Source organism: Anabrus simplex, chromosome 10, assembly GCF_040414725.1.
Source record: "Anabrus simplex isolate iqAnaSimp1 chromosome 10, ASM4041472v1, whole genome shotgun sequence".
In the NCBI taxonomy this organism is placed as follows: Eukaryota; Metazoa; Arthropoda; class Insecta; order Orthoptera; family Tettigoniidae; genus Anabrus; species Anabrus simplex.
The window spans coordinates 28,062,935-28,088,885 of record NC_090274.1 but is presented as its reverse complement, the minus strand read 5'-3'; the positions used below and the strand labels follow the sequence as shown (position 1 = coordinate 28,088,885).

The 25,951-nt window shown below is 39.5% G+C and overlaps 1 protein-coding gene and 1 long non-coding RNA gene across 2 annotated transcripts in view; one reads left to right on the top strand and one right to left on the bottom strand.

Annotated features, from left to right (window-relative positions):
- LOC137502374 (uncharacterized) overlaps nucleotides 1–25,951 on the top strand; it is a 288,122-nt gene that overhangs the window by 91,418 nt on the left and 170,753 nt on the right. The window lies entirely within an intron of this gene.
- The window catches only part of Dscam3 (Down syndrome cell adhesion molecule 3), a 1,308,845-nt gene continuing 1,284,987 nt past the window's right edge, over nucleotides 2,094–25,951 (bottom strand). Inside the window, exons 32-39 of the mRNA XM_068229415.1 lie at nucleotides 22,862–23,034; nucleotides 18,826–19,005; nucleotides 9,988–10,161; nucleotides 8,279–8,387; nucleotides 7,626–7,642; nucleotides 6,499–6,505; nucleotides 4,646–4,810; nucleotides 2,094–2,716 (exon numbers count right to left, since the gene is read on the bottom strand). Of these exons, the coding sequence (XP_068085516.1) occupies nucleotides 2,665–2,716; nucleotides 4,646–4,810; nucleotides 6,499–6,505; nucleotides 7,626–7,642; nucleotides 8,279–8,387; nucleotides 9,988–10,161; nucleotides 18,826–19,005; nucleotides 22,862–23,034 (877 nt within the window). The 3' untranslated portion in view covers nucleotides 2,094–2,664. The remainder of the gene's footprint in view (nucleotides 2,717–4,645; nucleotides 4,811–6,498; nucleotides 6,506–7,625; nucleotides 7,643–8,278; nucleotides 8,388–9,987; nucleotides 10,162–18,825; nucleotides 19,006–22,861; nucleotides 23,035–25,951) is intronic.

Sequence of the window (25,951 nt, the reverse complement as noted above, 5' to 3'; positions counted from 1 at the left end):
GTACCGGCTAATTTACACCCCCAGGTAGTTTACCTCCTGCGTAGCTGCCAGCCAGTTTACCAGCAGATGGTCGAACCGGCGCTTAGTGGTTTAGTTTAAGACTACTGTCATAAAATTTATCACATGTGAAGTAGTTGTTCCTTTAACTCTTGATTTACCATCTTCTTTCTGATCTGTCAAACAAAAGACGATTACAAGCAATAAGTTAAGATGAAAGAGGTATATATAAATAGAGCGAAGAATGTAATTTACCTAAGCATATATTCATATGAATTTTGAAACACAGAGATATGGGTAAAGGAAGCAACAGAGAAATGGGACAGGAACAAACATAAAAACAAAAAGAACAAGAATATATGTACTTCACACACTGCTTTTCTCAAATAGGTGTGGAAATCTCATCAACCATCCATCCCTCCCTAACACAGTGTATAAGGGAACTTCCTTTGCGGTGCTGGACTTATGCTGCTGGAGACAGTTAAGTTGGCAGCAGTTGCAGCTCGGTCCTCTCACTTCACAATGTTACTAGAGTTAGCTGCAATGAATGATAACAAGTGATGATCAGGGAAAAAAAAAAAAAAAACAAACAAAAAAAACAAAACTGGCTGCCATTAGCAATTAAATTTCAGAAATGTTTTCCAAATATAAAATGTCGACATTATATGGTGTGCAATCTGAATGCAAATTCAGTGTTGCTGGACTTCACCAAGAAATGACAGGCATTAATTTTTATCTGAGGAAGAAATAGACAAAATCTCTGATGCAATGAAGGGAAGTGCCAATAAATTAATTAAGAAGTGCAAAAACCTGTGTGTCTTTGTGGACAGCACACAAGGTTGTAGGGAGAAATCTCCACTGTCACACGTATAACTAAACTGCCAACATGGAGGAAAAACCCTTTCATCATCTAACGTAACTGCGGTGAGTTATAATATATATATATATATATTTATTATCTCCTTGTGAGGCTCTGTGACTTGGGCAGCAGCGCGCCGGCCTTGCACTGCTGGGTTCCGTGGTTCAAATTCCAGTCACTCCATGATCGATTTGTGCTGGACAAAGCGGAGGCGGGACAGGTTTTTCTCCGCGGTTTTCCCTGTCATATTTAATTTCAGCAACACACTCCAATATAATTTCATCTGTCATTCATTAATCATTGCCCCAGAGGAGTGCAACAGGCTTCGGCAGCCGGCACAATTCCTATCCTTGCTGCTAGATGGGGGCTTCATTCATTCCATTCCTGACCCGGTCGAATGACTGGAAACAGGTTGTGGATTTTCATTTTCATTATCTCTTTGTGTGGATCAGTGGTCGAGTACCAGTCTATGAATCCCAAGATAATGGGTTGAAACCTAGCAGAGGGTCGGATTTTTGAAAGGTGGAATAAAAGTCCATTGGACACTCCATGTCATGTGATGTTAAAAGATCTCTGCCATAGATAGTCGAACAGAGATATACTTCTGTATCCTCTAGTAGAGTAAAACGAAATGTTGAAATTGACATGCTGGCAGCCTAAATGGCATCAAATCAAGAAATGTGCATATTGAAGCAGAGGCCAAACAATTATTGTTATCATCATCCATTATTTTCCCGGGTACTGGTGTTATAATAATAATTATTAAAATTATTATTGATTCTTTTCTTTATTATCATAATTTCAACTATTTCACAACTAATTATTGATTGTTGTAATTACTGTTTTTGACAGAGTACCTCCAGTATATCGACGGTGCACGAGCATTACCTCTTATCCCGCAATGCTCTTGCAACGTATTATTCTCCTGGTCGTGAACCTTAAATGTATTAAACTGTAGGAGTGCGTAAATACTTCATGAAAATGTACACTCCCACGGTACGGTACAATAAGGTTCATTTTCCTTTACATGTTGGCATAGGAAAATTAATGTAACAAGCATTGTTTTGATGGACTGCATATCTCTGTGTGGCTGGGAGGCGTGACCAGTCTTCAGGAAAATAATGGATAGAAGAAGCATTGTGGGATACGAGGTATTGCTAGCGCACCGTCGATATATGGTTGTTAATTATGGCAGGGTGTGTTTTGAAGTGAGGAAGAGGCATAATAAGCTGCCAGGAGCTGCCACCACTTCACTGTGGAACAAAATTCCCTTACACACTATACAAGGAGTTCTTTCTCTATATTTTTCTAATCCCAGCTTGATTATGAAGTTTATGACTTCATCTAAATTTCTTATCATATTAACAGTATCTCTCACATTCCGTGCACTTTATAAAAGGCATCACACATTCAGTTCTTTGACTGTTCATAACCAAATTGACTAGACATCACTTTCCATTCATCATCTTCTCTTTCTTGCAGCCACGTAACTACCTAAATGTTAGACGTTTTTGTCATCTTTTTGCAGAGTAAAAACTTAGTGTGTTATAAAAAGGTCACTGTTAAAATATTGTACGTAGTTGGTGCAAACATCTTAATCACAATCTTTCTCGGACATCCAGCAAAGCTAGTCACTTATCCATATGTTTGATGCAAGTTAAAATGCGTGGGTGTTTGAGAAAGTCACGACATCTGCAAGTGGAAATATGTAGATTCAGAATCAATTCCAGCGATCTGGGAATGAAAACAATCAACTTCTTTGTGGTAAAAGAAGAGTGAACGATGATATTTCTCTAGGGGTAACTTTCTTACACATGAATTGTAAATTGTAGTCTTTCCTGCTCTTTTTGCTGTTGGAATCTGTGAAAAGAAATTACAAGTTTGATATTACAATCTTGCACTTTTAATACCCATATCCTTATCATAATTACAAAGCACATTTTCAGACAGAGGAGGCCTGAAAGAAATAAGCTTAAATTATTGACTGCTTTCAGGAACTAAATATATATCATAATGAAAATCATTAGTATAAGAAAATAAACTTCAATAATGTTGGAAGAAATGAAGAACCTATTCAGCAACCTTTTGTTAAGAAGGAAACCATACCTTCCAATGTCGACTTCGAGAGACTGAAAAGTTTTTAAGTTACATTAATGAATTCACTAGTTTAAAGCTTAATATATAAACACCTATAATAGTGTGTATTTTTTTACAGGTATGTTAAACAAAGAATGACATTGCGTTCTACAAAAACATCCTCAGATTCTATCAAATCACTTTAAATCATACGCATATATGTACAATATTTTTTTATTTTGCATAAAGTAGTCTATGAATATGAGTAGTGTCTGCCTCCTTAGCATAACGGTTAGCGCTTTTAGCTGCCATCCACAGAAGCCTGAGTTCAATTCCCAGTACTGCTAGAGATTTAAGAATGGCAGGAGGGCTGGTGTGTGGTCACAATGGTGCCTGAAGCTCGCCTCTGTTGTGGGTGTGCCTAAAACAGGCTGCATCACCTCAGTATGAGGACAAGAGTTTACTTGTGAATGAATGTATTGGTCCTCTACTGTCATTTTAGTAAATTGACATTTTTCTGTACGTATTTTAGCTGCTATTGTCAGTTACCTTCAGCAGCTGTGTATGGACTGACGCCAGTTCTTTAGCTCCAGTCTTGGTTTTGGTAGTTAAGTAGGGTGGGACGAGGATAAATTTTATAGGCAATAACTCTGTTTTGTGAAGAGGGGAGGGGAAGTAGGTGGGGTGGTGAGGATGTGTGTGCATTTACTCTGTACATTGGATAGGGGAGGGGGAATGCAGTTTCTTCATCTTATAATGCCTTTTTGTGCATGACCAATATTGAAACAGCACCCAGGCAGATAACTATGGAGGAGGGGGGGAAGGATATATAGATGTAGAAAGTGGAGAGATTTAAATATCCTAGGCAGAATGGATAGAAAACAACTTGTCAAGACAATGGGCAGTAATTTTGAAGACTGAGATGAACTTGTTGATGTTCATAATTAGTTTGTATGCCAACGACAAGAAGATCTCTTACAGAAATATGTAAATTAAAAATCCACCTTAGTAAATACACAAATTATATGTCTACTATAAAGTCAATACGAATCAATTATGAGATTCTTAAAACAGAAGATCTTGATCAACACAAACTGAAGCACTACTTGACAGTGATCCATCTGGAACTTTACCTGCTGCAGAATGCCAGAACCTGACTAAAACTAGATTAGTCAAGAAGTTGGAACTAGTCGAGCGAAAGATTTTGAGGAAGATACTGGGTCTTCAAAGAACAGAAGATCGATTGTACAAAAAGAAAATTAACCAAGAATGCGCCTCAGGATGGAAAAGAAGAGCCATATTCTTCAGACCTCTGCCGGAGGATCTAGGAAAGACCACACAGATAGTAAGGTTCTTTGAGACCAAGAAAACTGTGATGCGCTGGCATGTGGAGGTGAAAAAGGACCACGGAGAAATGGGAATACAAGGAACAGAAGTCAGCAAATGAGGGGAAAAATGCGCATTGTTCAAACCCTGGAAGCAGCTGAAATTACGTTAACATGGTCCACAGTCTGCCTAGGTGAAAATCAACGTTAACAGGGTAAGGAGTAGCTTGCTGACCAGTATTAAACTAATCCGTGGAATGATGATCCAAACGTCTAATTAAAACCGATGTTCTACCCCTAACAAGACCATTTTGCATGCAGTCTGCAACCGTAATGAATACTCGGCTGTAGGAGTTAAATATTGAGATACAGAATAATTTAGCATCACCTTGCCAGAAGTTTGTCAAGTTGGCTCGCATCACGATCACACTCTGCCTCGCTCAGTTCGCGGCTATCAGAGAAACCCGATGGGGGTTGGAGATGGTAGCTTGAGAAACTGGCATCGTCTTCTGCTGAACTTGATTCCGAGCTGTGGCAGGAAAGGAGTTTCGCACTGAAAATCAACAGAATAATGAACACGGAATAGAAAACTTTGGTTTGTGCTGTAAAGTACAGGCAGTTTTGAGACAACAGTATTACTTTCTAACAAAGGCATTCTCAGATACTCCTCAAGATACAGGAAGTTAAATGGCAAAATTCAAGGAAGCAAGCAAACTTGCAGTTTTACATAATTGTTAATTGCCATGATATCACCAATTTAGTGCAAAATTCAAACCATACGAATAAGACTTAATTTCAAGAGTTACATGCAGTGGATGATTCATGAATCAATCATCTCTGTAGGTCATCAGTGACGTCACTTGGTTGACACGTCCCTTAATACCGGAGTGGATAACAATACTAAGAGTAACTATACAGTATGTCTGACAACTTCAATTAATTTAAGTTATTTATACTACCAGTGAAAAATACATAAAATTATTGAACCTAAGTGCCGTTAAAAATACTGTTACAAGGTTCACAAGTTGTTGTACACTACGGCTGGTAATAAAATGCAGGAAGGAGAGTAGAAACACACACTAAAAATAAAGGAATGCCACCCTACTTATGAAGCTGGGAAGCAGAAACAAGCTCGTTGCAGGCTGAGAAGTAATGGGTGTAGAGGAACAGAGATCGAGTCACTCTCGAAGAACTTATGTAATGGCAGACAAATATAATTGCCTAGAATGGTTTATCTCATCATACTATAAAATCTTTGTGAAACTAACTTGCACCATTTCATAAGTAATGGTAATGGTGCTTTAATTTCTGAATACGTAGCAGCTTGATAAGGCAGTATAATGTTGCTAGATACCAGCATCCGATAAATAGTTGACATGTATCTCAGCTATGCTCCAGGATGGATGCAAGTAAAGTGGAACAGTAGTCATGTGCAAAAATTGCATTTCTTCATGGTAGAAATGCCTGCCAGTCATGTGAGCCAAACTGTTACAAGGTTCACAAGTTGTTGTACACTATGGCTGATGATAAAAGGCAGGAAGGAGAGTAGAAACACACACTAAAAATAAAGGAATGCTATCCTACTTATGAAGCTGGGAAGCAGAAACAAGCTCGCTGCAGGATGAGAATTAATGGGTGTACAGGAACAGAGATTGTTGTTGTTGTTGTTGTTTTAAGGGGCCTAACATCCAAGGTCATCGGCCCAGAGATTGTTGACAGATTGTTGTATGTTGGCTGGCGACCTGACTCGTGATGGAGGGATGTATGTACGTAATACAGATTTTACTACTGTTGAAAGAGTCAAGAGTGCCTCGCATTTTTGCTAGATGTCCCACTCAGCTGTAGCGGACAATAGGAGCTATACATTGTTGATAGAGCAGTCATTATAGGCTGGCAGAAATCTGTTGTGACTGCGTGTGAATACCCTTGTGTGAACTACAAGATTTACAATTGAGGATCTTTTATATGCAGCATCATGGTAAGAATGTGTGTTACTTGCATCCAGATTTCAACATCTTAATATCAGCTATAGGCACAGAAATTTATGGAATGTGTGTGCGAATTATTTCAGATGGATTAGCAGACTGTGTTCCAGTTTGGACTCTTCACAATGATTCAGGAGATCTCGTTTAGAAAAACCATTAGAGTAGTCAGGCATTGAGGATCTTTTAGAATATGAAGATGTCGAATGTAGTGATATTGAGGATCCCAGTTTTTAATTTTCAAGTTCAATATCCACACTGGCATCCTCTGGAACCATCACAGAGGTAAATAAGATAGCTACTGTGAAAATGACATTGAACAAGCTTAGACATAATCAGGAAAATCAGACTGCAGCTGTGGTAATATAGCCAAGAATGATTTTAGGCTTCACTATTTTCCCTGGGGAAGCAAAAGTTCAGTTCCATTTAGAAGATATACTGTACCCTCTTACTTCGTAGATGACAGTCTATTGAAAATGATGGCTCAAGAAGCCAGCAAATATGTCATACAATTTAAACAAAATGAAAACGAGGAAAGCAAGTCTAGAAGTTTGAAATGGAAGGAAAACTAATATGGAAGAAATTAAAAAGTTTCTAGGAACCATCATGTGTATGGGTCTTGTTCCTCACCAAACTATCAACTCATACCAGTCCAAAAATGACTTGCGTGATGTTACACTTCAAAGACTGGTAATGCAACAGGATCGTTTTCTTCTCTTGAGATTCTAGCACTTCACAGACAGCGAAGCTAACTCTCAACCAGGTGATCGACTCTGTCAAATCCAAACCCGTCTTGATACATTAAACCAAACTTTTGAGAATGCCTTGACAATGGGGAAAGAAATCATTATAAATGAAACTATGGTTCCCTGGAGAGGCCGTTTAGTTTTCAGAATGTATATTACTAACAGATCTCGCAAATACGGAGTTGCGATGTATAAACTGTGTACGAAAGAAGGCTAGAATGAAGATGAACAAAGGAAAATCCAGTGCGAGTGAAAGTGGAGCGAGTTATTCTCATACTGTTGTAAAGGAGCTTCTAAGTGGATTTCTAAATGAGTGGATCTTTGTGTTAACATCCTGTCATTGCAGTAATTAGAGCAAGTACTGTAAAAGCAATCGTGGTGAACTTGCTTCATGGACCATTCACCTGGTATTGTTTAGGGGAAGTAAAAAAAACAAAACAACCTACAACCTGTTTTCCAGTGGCTGACCAGGTCGGGGATGGAATTAATGAAGTCCCCATCTTGCAGCGAGGATAGGAATTATGCCGGCTGCCAAAGCCTGTTGCACTTCTCTGGGGCAATGATTAATGACTGACAAATGAAATAAAATGATATTGGAGAGTGTTGCTGGAATGAAATATGACAGGGAAAACTGGAGTACCCGGAGAAAAACCTGTCCTGCCTCCGCTTTGTCCAGCACACAGTGACCAGGATTTGAACCACGGAACCCAACGGTAAGAGACCGACACGCTGCCGCCTGAGCCACGGAGGCTTGTTTAGGAAAACTATGCGAGTCATAAACCAGAGTGGCCACACCAGTTGGAAGAAGACAGAGCGCATTCCAAAAGCTTTAAATGAAGATGAGTTCCATCAAATGTACATATTTGTAAAAAAATTAAAAGAAGGAAATCTACATTATATCCAGGGTTAGATGTCCATTTTCGACAGACATTTTTAGTGTCACTGAGTAGGTTTTTGGCACTTCTCTTGGGGCATTAGTCACTGGGCTTTCAGACATGAATTGAACTTGCTGTTTCTTTACACAAGTCCGAATTTTAGTCTTGACAGCAATGAATTAAATTTCAAATAACCTGCGTTTACTGTAGTAATGAACTATATTGCATGTGCAAGGGTGTACAATGCCCCAATGTTAGCAGCCTATGTTTTTACATAGATGAATGTGTAGTTCTTACTGGTGAGCAGCATTACATCTACTGAACAAAGCATGATATATACATTAAAAAGTGCAGCTGATAATGAGCACAAAGAGTGATACTAGGGGTAGAAACAAACCTTGGCTACCTGGCGTGCGACTGCAGTACTCGTTCACTGCTACAAGCGGGATAATGGCGTGGCGTCCGTCTGCGTTCTGGCAGAGGCGACGTCTCGTTTGACTCTGTGCTCGAGTCCAACCGGTATAATTCTGCAACAAGCACCATTACTTGTTATTATATACTAAGAAAAAGTGTTTGGACTCCTTAAAGATGTCTACAAAAATCTTCTAAAAAAAGAAAAGAATTCCAATTGATCTTTACGTCAAAATAACAAATATATGCTAACGAAGGACATTTTACTGTACATAGACCTTGCTTTGAAGGTGTGTAAACTTGTTTAGAATTAACAAATGAAATGTCAACAGTACAATTTCAAACCTATACTGACCAGATACTTTGACGATACCTATCGCACGGTTCTACAGCTAAACTTCTGGCTATGACACAGACAGAAACCCATTTGAGTGTTTTTAAATGTCATATTTTGGGATTCTTTTAGGGCATGGGTATCAAAAACCCTGCCTGCCATAAGCGCAGTACCTGTGCATGAGGGCGCAAGTCCCTTTCCCTCAGTTGGCTTGTACTTCCCCACGTTGCTGACTCAGGGCTGTGAATGCCCACTGGTGATAGGCTCTAGTTACCTGTTCTGATGTAATAGTTAAAACATGTCAAATAGAAGCATAAATTGTAAACGGAAGATATCTTCCAAATACAACGAGGAATGGTTATTACTTTCATGGCTATGATGCACAGTCCCTTGTATGTTAAAAATATATCATACGTGAGTTTAATGTCCAGATGCACTATGAAGTATATCATTCTTGTGATTACAAAGACATCACAGGAGAGAACAGGAAAGCCTTAATAACCGAACTATCAAATCATGTTCAATCAGTAGCCTGTTTTTTGTTCAGGTTTACTTTTAACATGTTGTTTTGCTACAGAAGCGTAGCAGCATAGTATTAAGCAATATTTCGCTTCATGATTGTTCACAGGAAAGTTGAGCAGGTTAAATCACTAAAAAAATTCCTTTTATTTGTTCTTTATTGTTTATTACCTTTAAAGTAATTATTTATTTGCCGGGTCAAGTGGCTCAGACAGTTGAGGTGCTGGCCTTCTCAACCCAACTTGGCAGGTTTGATCCTGGCTCAGCCCGGTAGTATTTGAAGGTGCTCAAATACGTCGGCCACATGTCAGTAGATTTACTGGTACGTAAAAGAACTCCTGTGGGACTAAATTCCAGCACTTCAGCATCTCCAAAAAACCGTAAAAGAGTAGTTACTGGGACGTAAAGCCAATAACATTATTATTATTATTATTATTATTATTATTATTATTTAATTATTTATTTTCCTGCTACACTTTGTTTCGCACATGTTATCTAAATGCTTTGTGGAACTCATTTAATTGTGTCCATACATGAAATAATATACGCATGTATTGTATGGAGTAGCATAGTTATGAACGTGTAATGTACATCGCTCGAGGGTTGCGCTATCTGATAATGTCCTGGGCTAGCGGTCGTAACAGATGTTTCTCAGCACTGAAACCAGTCGGTCAGGTCATGACCTTAACGTGACTGTTTTAGGGCAAAAATGCCTTTAATTTTCAAAATTTAAACCCTAATAATGATAAACACATTAATATACAATTGTGAAAATGACTGTGAAACAACAAGCAATAAATGTCTGTTCAGATCTATCCCACTCGTCTATTTGTTTAGGATTAGTATCAGTTCTAACTTCTCACCCAGACTCCTTGAAGCAGTCTGTTTGACGGGTACCCTGTAGCTGCTTGCGGCCGACGGGCTGCCACTGGTGTCCGACTCGGAGTCGTGGGGGTTTTCCACTTTGAGGCTGTGGTGCGGCTTCATACTGTGTCGGTGACGTGCTGCGGACAACACTGACTGGCGCCCGCTTTCTCCTGCGAGCAGTCACAGATTCTAGAAAAGAGTTTCTCTGCCCTCAGTTACAAGTTTTTAATGCAGGACTATTGCATGAAATATCTTAAGTAAAATGTCAATATTCTGGGTGTAATAAAAGGAAAATATACCGTAAGAAATTATTAGGAAGGAACACTCATTTAAACATGTATAGAAAATTTCCTGTTTTTAGGCTGGGATGACTTGGAAGTTAGGAAATGAGCTGCTCAACTAAGCGGTAATTTCCGGGCTGTCAAGGGAGAGATGGCATGGAATGAAATTCGTAGACGAATAAGCATGAGTGTAATTTTCAAAAGTAGAAAATATTTATAATATGAACAGGACAAATTGAGGCAAACATTCATTTATAGGAAGAGGAAAGAGGGATTGGAATCATTTACCAAGGGAGGTGTTCTATAAATTTCAAACTTCTTTGAAATAATATAAGGAAAGACTTGGTAAACAATTGGTAGGAAATCTGCTGCGTGGGCAATGGTCCTAAATGTAGATCACCCCCTGTGGGTGGGGGACGCAGATGAAGAATACACCCCATGGTATCCCCTGTCTGTTGTAAGAGGAGACTAAGGGGCAACCAAGGGATGATCGTACTGGAACCATGAAACTACTTGAGATTAGTGCCATCACACGGGGAACACCATGGATCACTTTTACTTGTGAGTAGAACCACTATGTTAGGTACACAATAGTTTTGTGATTAGTAGCAACAGAGGGTCAATCAGTATGGGTTTTACAGTACTCGTGATTAGTACCATTGTGAGAAACACCACAGGAATACCGGCGCCCATGATTAACACCACGGGTTTGCATTGCCTATAAGTGGTGCCATTATGGGAGAAACACCATAGGTCTGTGTTACCTGTGTGACGTACAATACTTGTGAGTAGTACCATAATGCGTGGAACATCGTGAGTCTACGCTACTTTTGATTAGTACCGCAACATGACAAATACCATGGTTCTACTTTACTAGCGATAAGTACCATTATGAGGGGCCACTGACCTGGATTTTGGACCCCTTTAGACAACAAGCATCCTCGATTCAGGATTGTGCTTTAAAAGCATAGTAATACTATTGTTTATGATAGTTTCTGGGAAGTGGGGCATTGCGGGTTGGATTTGCATCCATCCATTGATTCTTCATCAAGTTTTTTATTCTGGTCAGTGGATGATTTGATGATTTTGAACTTTTAAATTGTCATTCCATTTTGTCTCGTTTGGTACCATTACGGGTAGATGACCTAGATGTTAGCCATGTCGAACATTGTTAGAAGTTTTCACACTAGTTTTAAGACTATTGATTTTCATAATGTAAACGTTGAATCTTAGGGTACCATATACAGTAGAAGTCCGCTATAGCGAGTACGGCATATAACGAGAACTCCGTTATAGCGACGACTTTTTTCTGTCCCTTCAAAATTCCTATATTAACCTACGTATCGTCCTTCGGTTACAGCGAGAACCCTATCACTGGCGCATCCGTTATTACGAGCGATTAAGCGCGCGCGATTTTCTCCGTTACCGATATTTATGCAACCCAGCGATGATATTGCATGCGATCGATTACCTTCGGCATCGTTTCCTCGCTATGTGCACTGGCGATTTCTCTCGTCGACATTCAAAGGTGATGTCGGAGTCGATTAGTAATATCCATTGACAGCTGTTCCGTAAAGAAAATTCGAAATGAAAGAGAACATCTACGTCATCAATGATTGTTAACTCGTTAAAAATTAAGGCTGACTAAACGACCGCCTAATTTTGAGGCTAAATACTGCAATTAAGTAAGAATGGGATACACCCTTGAGATATGGCAGAGTGCTTAATTGATTTCATAGGTTAGTTTGTATTTTGTCGCGTCTAGTTAAATTACGGAAAGGCTATTATGAAAATTTATAGCGAGAAAGGTATAATTTCTCTACCGGCGCTTGAAGCGTGTTTTCATCATACGTATAGTATGGTTAAGTTAGGATACGTGACGCTGTTTGAATAAGAAAACTGAAACGTTTGCAACAACACGCGATCGATCATCTTCGGTACGGTATAGTTTTCTCACTTTGTGCATTTGCGAGCTCTCTTGTTGCCATTCAAAGGCGATGTTGGAGTTGATTAGTAATACCGGTACCCATCGACTGCTGTTCTCTAAAGAAAATTCAAAATGAAAGAGGATAACACGTTTTCATAATAAATGTGTAAATAACGTGGCCGATAGCAGTTGTTAACTCGTAAAAATAAAGACTTGAATAAACGATATCTTATTTTAATGTTATACGGAAATTACGTAAGAATGTCATACATCTCAAGATATGGCAGATTGCATCACTGATTTCAGAGGATATTTCATATCTTCTCGCGTCTAGTTACGGCTATTTACATGTAAATTTTTCGCGAGGAGGTTGTTTCTCTACGTGCGTTATAAATATGTTTTCATGATAGGCTACACATACGGTTAGGTTAGGTGACACTGTTTGAAAAAGAAAGCTGAGGTGTTTGCCACAGAAACCGTATTTCTCCGAATCGAAGACTTGTTTTTTTCTCAGAATCTCGTGCAAAAACTCAAGGGTTGTTGCATTCGCGGCCTAACAGTAAGTTAATGGATACCACTGGCAACTACCGCGGTAACCACGCTGCTTCTTTTCACATGCGCACAGAAATCATTGACGACCGCTTCTTTACTGCACATCGCTACCGGTTGTACAGTGTACAGTGCCTGTGTGTTTCTCAAATCTGCAGAATGGCATCAAAACATGCGACCCTTCGAATTCTTAGAAAAGCCATGGCTACTCAGTGGCAGAGTCATAACGCGTCTATTGTACTTGACGCTTAGTAAAATCAAATACTGTATTTGGTAAAATTAAGGTTTATAGACAGCAGGAATATTTTTGTAATGGATAGTCGTATTGTAAAGATACGTGGAAAAGGTATTGCCGGCAAATTTTCAACGGGTTCTAGTCGATATTATGATGCCAATTTTAAGTTAATGTTTATTAAACACTCGGAAATGTAGAATAATTGTGCAGCTGCAAGAAAATACAGCATAGGCCTAACTAAAGCCAATATTTGGCGTTAGCGTGAAGACAAAGAGCTAAAAAAAATGCGTATTTTACAAAAAAATGCATTCAGTGGTCCACAACAAGGACGCTTTAAAGAAGTCGATGATGAAATTGTGACGTATGTGCACGAAAAACGCAAGGGCGGTTGGCCATACCGTGGCGCAATAAACTCGTTCGTTGACTTTCAACGTTCGCGATTAGGCCTATACATCGCTAGCCGTTGAATTTGGCCGCACCCGACAAGCGAGACGTGCGTGTAGCGGCAGCCGGTTATATCTGACGCTGCGTAAAAGTAACAGTTTTATAGACAGCAAGAATAATTTCCTGATGGATCGTTGTATTGTAGAGACGCATGGAATAGGTATTGCCGGAAAATTTTCAACGAGTTCTCTTCGGTATTATGATGCCAATATTAAGTTAATAGTCCTTAAACCCGCAGAAATAAAGAATAATTGTGCAGCCGCAAAAAAAAAGAAATACGGCGTGACGTCAATATTTGGCATCTAAAAATAGTCTAAAAATGCGTAGGCCTGTACGATTTTACAAATTTGTTTTTGAGCCTGATTAAAATTTTTTGAAGCAAAAAGTGGGGTTCATCTTGGATTCGGAGAAATACGGAACTATATTTTTTTCAGAACGAATTTAAACATACACTTTCACGTAGTATCGGATTACGAAAAATAACAAACAAGTAAGCCGTAGTGTGGATATCATCTGCGGAAACGCAAGTTTTGAACAAACTGATTGCCGTTTCATACTGATTTTAAAGTGCATGAGGGGTTTTCCGACTTTTATACAAAATCTGATATAACGACAATCCGTTATAGCGAGTAAATTTTTCGCCGTTATGAATTCTCCATATAACGGACTTCTATTGTACTTTAAGATCACTAGGGTCAGGGCCCTGACCTAACTTTAGGCTAAGATTTATTTTGGTTGAGGATGCTTATGACAGTTAAGCGAAACATGTCCCAACTTAGAACACCAGTTGTAATGTTTATATCCTAAATATAAGGAAAGATAAGAATTGGAAAGGTGGTGTATATTATTATTTCTTATTTTAATGTTTATAAGCTGTGGAAATACATAGAAATCCTAACCATTTCAACAGGGACACTGGCTATTAATTTAGTAGTACCTGGTTGCCAGCCATTAAGGATTTACGTAGATTGTTCCCTTCCCTGTCCCTTCACCATTGTTATTTGGTCTCGGTGTTTTCCAAATTCGTACGTTCCTCATCGCCAGATGTTTCATTCCAGGCTTGTGTCAATATCGTACACCTGTCAATGTCCCAACCCCCCACCAAGGCCCCTGTTCACATGTTATGTGACCCTCTTAGACTGATTCTGATGGTTCCATCAGCTTCTGCTTCGAATGCTAGCGCCGTACCACGTCCGGGGAGCCATCTGGTGACGAACGTACCATTTCCACTTCTATTATAACGTCTAAATTCAAAGTTCATTGTTTAAGAAGCCTTTCTCATGGACAGTTGAGATTTTCTTCTGATGACGCAGAGCACAGTTCTCTGTGAAACGTAAAGAATTTCACCTTATTTTGTTGACACGGCATAATCCCAAAAGCCTATATCATGTCTATGATTCAGATTAATTTTGAATTAATCAATCTTTTTGACTGAAAGTTCAATGTACTTATAAATAAATAGATTATCTTTCTTCTTATCCTATGTCTTCCACATCACAACTGACGATCTGTCAATCCTGCCCTCCTGAGGAAGGTGGAAAGGAGAACTGGATGTACAGGAATTGAAACACATGAGGAGAAAGGCTGTTCACTCAAGAAGTGGAGATTGTCCTTGCCCTTTCTTGTTTTCATGTTTGTACTAGTCTCCTCATTCTGTTGCTCCCTCATCTGACACTGACCCGTCATTTTGTTTATCCTTTAGTGTGTTCCTATCTTTCTACAGTAGTAGTCCATTACAACAAGAATTCATAATGTTGAAAAATTTATTTGCTAGCAGGCTGTCATTTTTTGTGAAAGTCGGGAGGACCAACAAATTAAAATTGGTATGAAACGGCGAGTCTGCCTCTGTGGTGTAGTGGTTAGTGTGATTAGCTGCTACCCCCGGAGGCCCGTGTTTGATTTCCGGTTCTGCCACAAAATTTGAAAAGTGGTACGAGGGCTGGAACGGGGTTTGCTCAGCCTTGGGAGGTCAACTGAGTAGAGATGGGTTCGATTCCCACCTCAGCCATCCTGGAAGTGGTTTTCCGTGGTTTCCCACTTCTCCTCCAGGAAAATGCCGGAATGGTACCTAACTTAGGCCACGGTTGCTTCCTTTCTTTCTTCCTTCCTTCCTTCCTTCCTTCCTTCCTTCCTTCCTTCCTTCCAATACTCCCAACCCCCCACCAAGGCCCCTGTTCAGCATAGCAGGTGAGGCCGCCTGGCGAGGTACTGGTCATCCTCCCAGTTGTATCCCATGACCCAGAGTCTGAAGCTCCAGGACACTGCCCTTGAGGTGGTAGAAGTGGAATCCCTCTCTGAGTCTGAGGGAAAAACCAACCCTGGAGGGTAAGCAGATTAAGAAAGAAAATGAAACGGCGATCAGTTTATTCAAAACTTATGTTTTTGCGGACGATTTCCATATATTGTTTACTTGTTAGTTACTTTCCTATTTCAGATATTACACGAATGCACATTTTCAATTTCGTTCTTCTATAATACTGTAGCATCACTCTAGAGGCTTCTGTAACAAATGTTCCAGTTTTCTTAAGGTCTATTCTCATCTAGTGCAATGGAATGCAATGGAAATGAACCGAACTGAACCAAATGGAAGAGGATTCTCTGCTAAGAATATTTTTTGACTAGCAGAGTGGAATCAAACAGAATTATCATCAACTGTGCACCTTCATAGACAATTGGGATCTTTTGGACAGCCATTTGGTAGCAAAAGTGTAATAGCTTCAGTTGGGAAGTCAGAAAATTTCCGACTGTATGCAGAAAATAGCTGTTTCATGATAGTTTATTCAGTTTACTAATAGCTGACATGGAAAAACCTACCAGTTTAGTTGAAAAATATAATTTCCTCTATGGCAAAACCCACTCCATTTGGACATTTGTTTTCTTTTATATAGATATATAAATTATATGAATCTCTAGTCCAACTCGTTGGCTGAATGGTCAGCGTACTGGCCTTTTGTTCAGAGGGTCCCGGGTTCGATTCCTAGCCAGGTCAGGGATTTTAATCACTTCTGATTAATACTTCTGGCACGGGGACTGGGTGTTCGTGTTTGTCCCAACACTCTCCTCTTCATATTCACACAACATACCACACTACCAACCACCACAGAAACACGCAATAGTGATTACATCCCTACATATAGGATTGCGTCAGGAAGGGCATCCGGCCGTAAAACAGGGCCAAATCCACATGTGCGATGCAGTTCGCATCCGTGACCCCACAGGTGTGGGGGGAAAAAGCGGTAGGAAAAGAAAGAAAGAATCACTAGTATTACAGATAAATAAATTTGTGGATGATGTCGTACTTTTAATAAATAAATTCCAGGATTTTGAGTGACTGCAAAAGGACCTCAACAATCTTGTGAGATGGACAATACACAATGGTATGATTGTAAAACAGGGTATAAGTTTCACCAAGACGAAAAGTTCTCTGTTTTAATTATTGGGTTGATGGGATAAAAGTACGCCACAGGGATCGTTGTAAGTACCTAGGTGTTAATTATAAGGGAAGATTTTCATCGGGGTAAACACCCTGAGGTTGTATTTCAAAGTTATGGATCTCTTAATATAGTTATGAGGGTATTTAGTGGTTGTAGTAACGGTGTAAAGGGGAGAGCGTAAATTGGAGTATGGTTCCGGTGTATGGGACCCTCGCCAGGATTACTTGATTTGGGAAGTGGAAAAGATTCAAAGGAAAACAGCTCAGTTTGTTCTAGGTGATTTCTGACAAAGGAGTAGTGTTACCAAAATGTTGCAAAGTTAGGCCTGGGAAGACTTGGGAGTAAGGAGATGAGATGGCTTGACTAAACTGTATGTTACATGTTATGAATTTCATTTTTTGGTCTGCGGTGAATGTCTAATATCTTATAATGAGAAAATTATGCTGAAGATCCACCTTTTCACCACAACAAACAATCCTTTTGTTATCTTAATTCGATAATCTTGTAATTTTTGCAGGACATGTTTCGTCCTTATGTGGACATCATCAGCTGCATTCGCTTTGTACAGATTAAAGTTAACATACATATTAGGTCTTAAAACACTACACAATTAACAAACACTTTGACTGAAAACATTTGGATAAAATATGAAGTCTTATGAATTTATATTTTTCTTCAGGAGTATTGCACTTCTTGTTTTTAAAGTAACTTGTTGCTAATAAAATTACAACTTGTACATGCTGCTATTTATTGTTTATACTAATCTTGTTGTACAACAGATAGGCGCAAGTGAGTCAGCTGTGGGAAGGAGCAAGGGATTTCAGACAATATAGTCGTGCACAGTAAACTTAATTTCTTTCAAGACATACAGGGTCAAAATCTGTCAAATGACAACACAAGAAATCCCCTTCACTTCACAGCAAGTAAGACTGTTGAAAAATCCCTCATTTTTTTAACAGTTTTTTCACAAGATCTAAAAATAAGCTGTTTGAAAGAAGACATTCTAGTGTTCAAGACTAGTATGAAGAATACATAGCAGTATGTACAATAAGTTTATTAGCAACAAGTTACTTTAAAAACAAGAAGTGCAATACTCCTGAAGAAAGATATCAATTCACAAGACTCTTCATATTTTATGCAAATATGTTTTTAATTTAAGTGGTTGTTAATTGTGTAGTGTTATAAGCCCTATTCTTTATGTTAATTTTAATCTGTACAACAGGAATGCAGCTGATGATGTCCACATGAGGATGAAACATGTCCTGCAAAAATTACAAGGTTTTAAAAATAAAATAATCAAATGTGGTGAAAAGGTGGATCTTCAGCATAACTTTCTTATTACCATGAATAAGCTGTATGTTCCTAACTGTTGATGAAGAGATGGCATGGAATGACATTAGTAGACTAATGAGCATGAATGGAATATTTAAAAGTAGGAAAGAAAAGAAAAGAAAGTTGAAATGACAAATTTTGGCAAATACTCTTAAGAACAGAAATTAGGGATTAGGGATTCGAAACATTTCCAACTACTTAAAAATATTTTAAGAAAAGGCTACCTAAACAACTGATAGGAAATCTGCCACCTGGGTGACAACCCTTAAATGAAGATAAGTGGTGATTGATTGATCAACAAGCAAGGGAAAAAAATCTCTCCCTTTTGTAGCCTTTCCCTTTCATTTTTCTTGTGATCAAATGAAGAATATTCTAGCTGTCCCATTTTGTTTAAAAATCTGACCATGCTTTTGAAAATACAAACAGGAAAGAGTGTAAGTAGACAGAAAAATTAATCACTAGACTTCCCAATGCTTCAAAGTTTGAGGGGGGAAAAAAAATCTAAAATCTCAATTTGATAGTGAAAACAATATAAATGAGACAGATACAATGAAAAAAAATTATTCAAGTGACAAGATATACGGTACTACAACTTGGTTAGAAATAGTTTGTCTTGATATTTCAGTACTGACCGTCTGAAGCTGTGTGCCGATGTTTCTTGTGGTGAGGAGGCTGCTGATGTGCACTGCTATCATTCTCTGAATGTCCGAAAGTTTTGAACTGAACAGTGTAGTCTAATGTAGCAGCATTCACTGGTCTTGGAGGGTCTGGAGGGACAGCAAAGGTTGCGTATGGACTCATCTCGTACAGTTCTGTAAGTAAAAGTGATTAACTGAAATACAGTACAATACGTTTACACAAACTCTGCAGGGACTAGTCGCTAAACGCCTTCAACAGAGCGCTTTATGATGTTCAGATTTAAACACAACTTAAGTCATAGTTAACATTGCATGGGAAGTAAATTCAGATATAGAATTACCATACAAGAAACTGCAATAAAATGCATCATAAAATTACTAACTCCTACAAATATGGCATCAGTTCATTATCAAACTATTAGGCTATTCTATGTAATAGGCTACATACAATACACAGTGATCAGAGTCCCAGCAGACCATGCTGTACCTCCAGTCCTTTGCAAGGCAGTCTATCCAGCATAATCATAGCTGTCCTATAGAACACCAGGTGTTTGTCTTCTGCTCAAGTGCCCTCTTCACCAGTCTCTCTCTTAGGCCATGCAGGTGAGATGAGCAACCCATTGCATGCCTCTGCTCTTCTGTTTTTGCCATACAGTTGCTTGCTCCATCAGGAAATTAATTTCTTCATTCTTCCTTCTCTTTCTCCACTACAGGACCCCACATCTTCCTTGTAACATTTCTTTGAAAAATAAGTAGCTTTCATTTATCTTTCTTCATCAGCCTCATGTTTCTGAGCCATACAGTACTATTGGGCTTATCATGATGTAGATTCTCATCTTTGTGTTTATGGAAACTGATTTAGAGTTGAGCATCTCTTTGAGTGAATATATGCATTCCAACCCCATTGCCATCCTCTGATGTTCATTGAGAGGATGTCTCTTCTGAACAGAGATCCCACATACGTAAACAGATTAATCTTCTTGCATCTGAAGTCTTGCCTAATTCCATGAACTCTGTCTTACGTGGTTCAAAAGCAGTCCACCTTTCTGCCCATAACTGTCCACTTCCCAGTATATTTCCTTCAGACTTGCAATAGATTGCCTGAAGATAGATATTCAGAAAGCTACCTACAAGACAGTTTTCACAACCAAAAGAAAGAAATAGAATAAGAGTTTGATACTGTTCTCTTAAAGCATTTTTAAGTTCTCTGTTTGAAAATCCTTCTATATTTTAAGCCAGCCATTTAGTTCAGGGGTAGTGTGCTTACCACATAGCCAGAAGCCCCAAGTTCGATTTGTGGCCTTCAGGAATCCTCTAACATGCCGGTATATCTATCGACATGAGGTTGACATTTGAACACCTTCAAATAACACCGGACTGAACCATGATCGAACCTGCCAAGTTGGGGTCAGGTCAGCCCTCTACCACACGAGATACTCAGGCTGGCTCAGAACAAGAATACCATAGTCAGATATGAGATGATGGTGTTGGTTCACTTTAAGGAATTCTATTGGATATTTTGTCATGTGATCTCCACAGAATGATCTGGAGGCTTTGTATAGCCAAAGCTAATAATAAAATAATATTTGGGAAAAACTGGAGATTTAGGGCCAATAGCAGAAACAATTACTAGTTTTAAGCCTTAGACAACTCTACATAAATAACGTCTAAGTTGTGCATGATCTTCCATTGCATAAACGATGTTCAGCCGGTGTTCAGCTAGATGTCATTTAAAGTTTCAATACAGTAAAACTTTGTTAATTCAAAGTCGTTGGGACGCAAAAATCGCACTTCGAATTACGTGAAACTTTGATTTCCACCTATTCTATACTATTGAATAGTATTGAATAGGTGGAAATCAAAGTTTTATTGTTCTCCTTTAACTTGTAATTCTGAAATGCCAACCCTTGCTGCGTCACATAATATTCTAAGACCCGTTACAGCATGCAATTGACCTTGATTCACAATTTAAACCTTTTAAATGCCATGGAAAAAACTATTTCCAAAATGTATCCAACAAGGTGCACTTACAGTATTCAAATAATGCACTTGGTAACTCGCTGGCAAACATAATCTCATGTAGCGAAAGGGAAAAAAAGGAGGATTATATGCTGATTCCCCTGTGCAAATGCTTTATTCATTAGATTACTGTACTGTATGCATTTTAGATCCTTGTAATTGCACGGAAAGTACCCGATGCCCTTAAAACATCGTAATGAAATATATTAAGTTGAAAGGTTCCACCTATACAATACAATACAATACAATACAATTCCCTTGCACAAATTTATGTCACAACATATTTATTATGGTACCGGTTTTGACACATTCTTAGTGTCATCATCAGCCAATTTGATAAAGCGAGCAAGAAAACACAATAAATACGACAATATACACACACATGGTACAAGAACATATATCTAGTAGAGTGAAACTCGGTTAAGAAGTTCCTGCATAAGAAGTTTTCTCGCCCAAGGAGTGTGATATTCTTGATCCCTTGATCAGTTGCATTAAGATATATGTATATTTTTCCTGTTTAAAGTATTCTGTTGTAAATATATTTCCCGGTTAAACAGTTCAGATTTTACAGCCCCTTGAGATAGAAAACGTCCGCTCAAAGCAGCCCATGGTTAGAACCCTCCAGTCTCTGCACAAGTTGCACCCTGTGTTAGACCGTTCGCGTGCTCGTGGTGTGTCTCTGGTGTCACAGAACCTGTGCGGGCTTGCCAAGGCCATACGACGTCATGCTATGACAACATGAACACCAGATGCTCACCCTCACCTTGTGGAATTACCTATAGCATGAAGAGGATGTTGTATGTATGTTGGGTATTCAGCCCGAAGGCTGGTTTGATCCTCCACAGTTCCGCCAACAGCTGTCATAGATAACCTAGGCGTCATTGAAGAGGCATACTAAGGAAAATAGGAGTGAGGTAGTTTCCTGTTGCTTTCCTCTGAAGAGGATGAAGCGGGGAAAATAAACTCAATACTGGCTTGGCCATGCGGTACTTGTGAAACAGCCAGAAACTACGCCCGTTGCCGTGACAACCAGTAGGAATGCAGGGGCGATTTAGGCCTAGATTCTAAGAATCTCTAAGAATAAGTTGCCAGATTTCCCATTTGCTACCGTTATCCTTGAAGCAGGTGTCGGGGGTGTGAGGAAGATAGAAAACACATGCTAACAGACTGTCTTGTCTTTGCGTCTTGTAAGCCTAAGCTACAGATTGCCAAGCATAGTGTAGCGTCGTAATTAGTATGAATAGGAGTCGGTGAAGTTAGTTGTACTTGTAATATCAACGTACAAATGTTTTAAATGAAAATGAGCGAAACTATGGCCACGGTTCTTCTTTCCCTGCTCTTGCCTTTTCCCATCTCATAGTTGCTGAAAACTTATCTGAATTAGAGCAACGATTAAAAATAAAACCCACACACAACCTACTTTTTAGTTGTCACTATTATGTGTGCTTACTTGGCAGTAAATATAATAGAATCCCTCCTGGTTGATGAATGTGACAGCCCTCTGATGATCGGGACAAGTAATTCAGATATGGATGTAGTCGAAGTGACTTATAATTCCATGGAAATTATCCCATGTATAGTAAAATATGTTGGTTGCCAAGAATTGTAGTCAAGTTGACAGTTACCGGACTATCCCTTGTGTCAGTCTCAACAAACAAGTCTCTTGAAAACCAAAGTCGTATTTTAAACTGTACATGCCCGTACATTTCATAGGAAATGCTGCAATTTCGCAGGAGACGACCCACAAAGAGGCCGTTGGACTAATCTTTCTTCCCAGAATCGTCTCGGCATGATAATACAAATTATATGCTTCATGGTACATAACCTCAGATTGTGATTCACTCCTCACATTTCAGGTTAAAATGTTTAAATATGGCCGTTTGAACATCGGTTTTAGATGGTGCTTAGATGGAATTTATATGCAATTGTCATCTTCATGGAAATCTTGTAGACCTCTGTATGTACACATTCAGCAAATCTATAGTGCAACTAAACAGTTTCCAATCAGTACCTGAGCTTGTCTCCATTTGTTTCTGGTTGTGATGCTCGTCCGTCTTAGCCGGAGAGGAGGAGTAGATCTGTTGGAAGTTCCTCTTGTTATCCATTTCGGCTGCAGCCTTGCATACGCTGGGGCTTTCCGGTACACCCTGGCCTCTCTTGTACCCAGCAACTCTCTGGCACGTCCTGGTAAATAAATTAGTATTAATGAGCTGAAAATGAAACATGGGTGACAGAAGATAAAAAGAAAAAAGTAGTGTCAAATTCTGTACGGGAAAATGAAATGATCATAAATGTGTCTTATATGTCTCTCGGTCATGGCCATCCATCAACGGTTGCTAATTTCAGATCACCGCCAGCCACAAGACATAGTCTGCACGGTTGCTAGATAACACTGTCTGGCCATCCATCCATAGTTTATATCACAGCCTGCTTGGTTGCTAGGTTACTCTTCCATCACACATTTTGTTATATACACTATTTCCATTACACAAACTTTCGGATGACCCCCAACAAATGAAGAAATACTGAATTGGGCTGGCAAAAAGAAGAGATACGAAGGTTGATCAAATACACAGTTCAAAAAAATTAGGGGAACATGTTTTTGAACATGTGCCATGCTCCACAAAACAATACCTCACACCCAGGTATATTGCCAACTAAACCTTTATTCTTTACCGTTGAAGTATACAATAAAATATCAATGGATTCTTATTCATTTTCAGAATACAAACGGAAATGTCCAAATAGGGGCAAAAAAGTGATAAGTCCTCCAGGTTGGATTTTTTATCACAGTTGGAGAGCTTCAGTATGGTCTATCCTCCACCAGCATTTATCACAGCTTGGCACTTACGTGGCATGCTCCGTATAAGAGAGCCTGTTCGAAGTCTTGTAGTCTGGTGGAACAGGACACCCACGAAAACTTCTGTCAAGCCTATCCCACACATGCTCGATGGGATTAAGGTCGGACTCACTGCTGGCCATTCCATCCCTTGAATGTCCAGTTCTCGCAAGATAGCTCTGGTTATGCGCACTACATGAGCCTTGGCATTGTCGTGCACGAGTACGAATTCAGGGCCAACACCGTATGCAGCAAGCAATACATGCTGTAGCAGTATCTGATCGATGTACCCTGCAGCGGTAAGATTACCACGGACAACGACAAGATCCGCACGGCCATCAATACTGATGCTACCCCACATCATCGCAGAACCTTGTCCGAATCAGTCGCCTTCCTGGACAACATTTGGCATGTACTGCTCACCAAGGTGTCTCCAAACACGTTGACATCCATCACACTGTGTCAGGGGAAATCTGGACTCATCTGTGAACCACACAGGTCCCCATTGGTGAAGTTGCCAGTTGACATGGGTACGGGCGAACAGAAGGCAAGCTGCGCAATGTTGCTCGTTAAATGGAGCACTCAAACAGGATGTCTGGGTCATAAGGACACTTTTCTTAACCTGTTCTTTACTGTCTGGTCAGACATAGTGACTCCAGTGACCCTCCTGAGGTCTTGTCGCAGTTCTCTGGCAGTTGCTGAACGACTTCACAATGCACAGATGGTCAGATATCGGCCATCCTGTGGGTTTATCAGGCGTCTATGACCTTATCCAACCCTCCTCCTGAAATGGCCTGTCTCACTGTAGCGATTCCACAAGCATTGAGAGACTTTGAGATCCACAGAAACACGACGAAAAGTCTATCCTTCCTGGATCAAAGTGACGGCCCTTGCGACTTGAACCTCATTAAGATGTCTCATGGGATGTGCAGGTTGACGTACAATGTGCTCAAATGACCGCAGTAGTCTGTGTACCTCCCAACGACACACGGACGCACCGCTATTCATTTCGTTTTGAGGGGTCACCTGACAGTTTAATGCATGGCTACGCCTACAGATGGGTATAACTTCGATTTGACATACCCTGAGTAGATAAGGTCTCAAGGTATGCTGTACGACAATTGGAACCCCATATACCAAATTAACGTTTATATACCAGACATTACAAAACATGTTCCTCTAACTTTTTTGAACTGTGTATAAAGAGAATTTTTGTACCTGAACATTAACAGTTGGTAGGACTGGCCCTAGTGGGGAGAGCATGCTGTTAGATATTTCCCACTGTTTCCTCAGTAATGCTCACGATGTTGGAGCAACAGGTGCACAGTTACAGTGTCCAGAGATTAACTGCAAATTTCGGTGATCAAACATTGTCAAGGACGCGTGTGTTTGCCTGGCATAGAAAGTTCAAGGAAGGATGAGAACGTGTGGAAAATCAGCAACACGATTGCTGTCCTCTGACCACCATTACAGACGAAAACATTTGTGTGGTCAAAGACATTACTAACGACGATTGACGGGCGACAGCATAAGAAATTGCAGAACGAGTTTGAATCAGTTATGGGAGCTGTCAAGCAATCGGCACAAACTACCTACTGTTCTGTAAAGTGTGTTGCAGATGGGCCCCTCGCCTTTTAAGTGAAAATCTGAAGCTGAGACGTTTGGAGCTACAGGAAATACATTGGACAACACTTGATCATCCTCCTTACAGCCTGGACTTATCGCCCTGCGATTTCCATTTGTTTGAACTGCTTAAAGAAGCTCTACGAGGGAAATGATTTGAAGATGACAAGAATGTGGAAGACTTTGTGCGCAACTGGCTGGTGACACGATCCTGTTCCTTTTACGATGAGGGCATCAAAAAGCTGCCCATACGCTGGGACAAATGCATTTCCAAAGCAGGAAACTATGTGGAAAAATAAATTATAATTGCCTTGTGTTTTTCAACGAATGAATTTAAATAAAATATAAAATCCAGTTTATATTTGATCCCTCCTCATAGGTTGATGGGACACATCTTGAAGCATTCAAATTTTGTTCAGTTGTATTTTGAGGGAACTGTAGGGGTAGACCAAGACATGAATATGATAGAAAGATTAGAATTGATGTAGAATGGCATGAAGGTCTGCATCAAACGGGTCTATAGACTGACTACCCAAACTAAAAAAACAATCATAATATCAATGAAATTCAAGCTCTACAGGCTTTTTCCATCTATTTGTGAAATTACCAGCATTTCGACCCATAATAACAGCAGGCTCA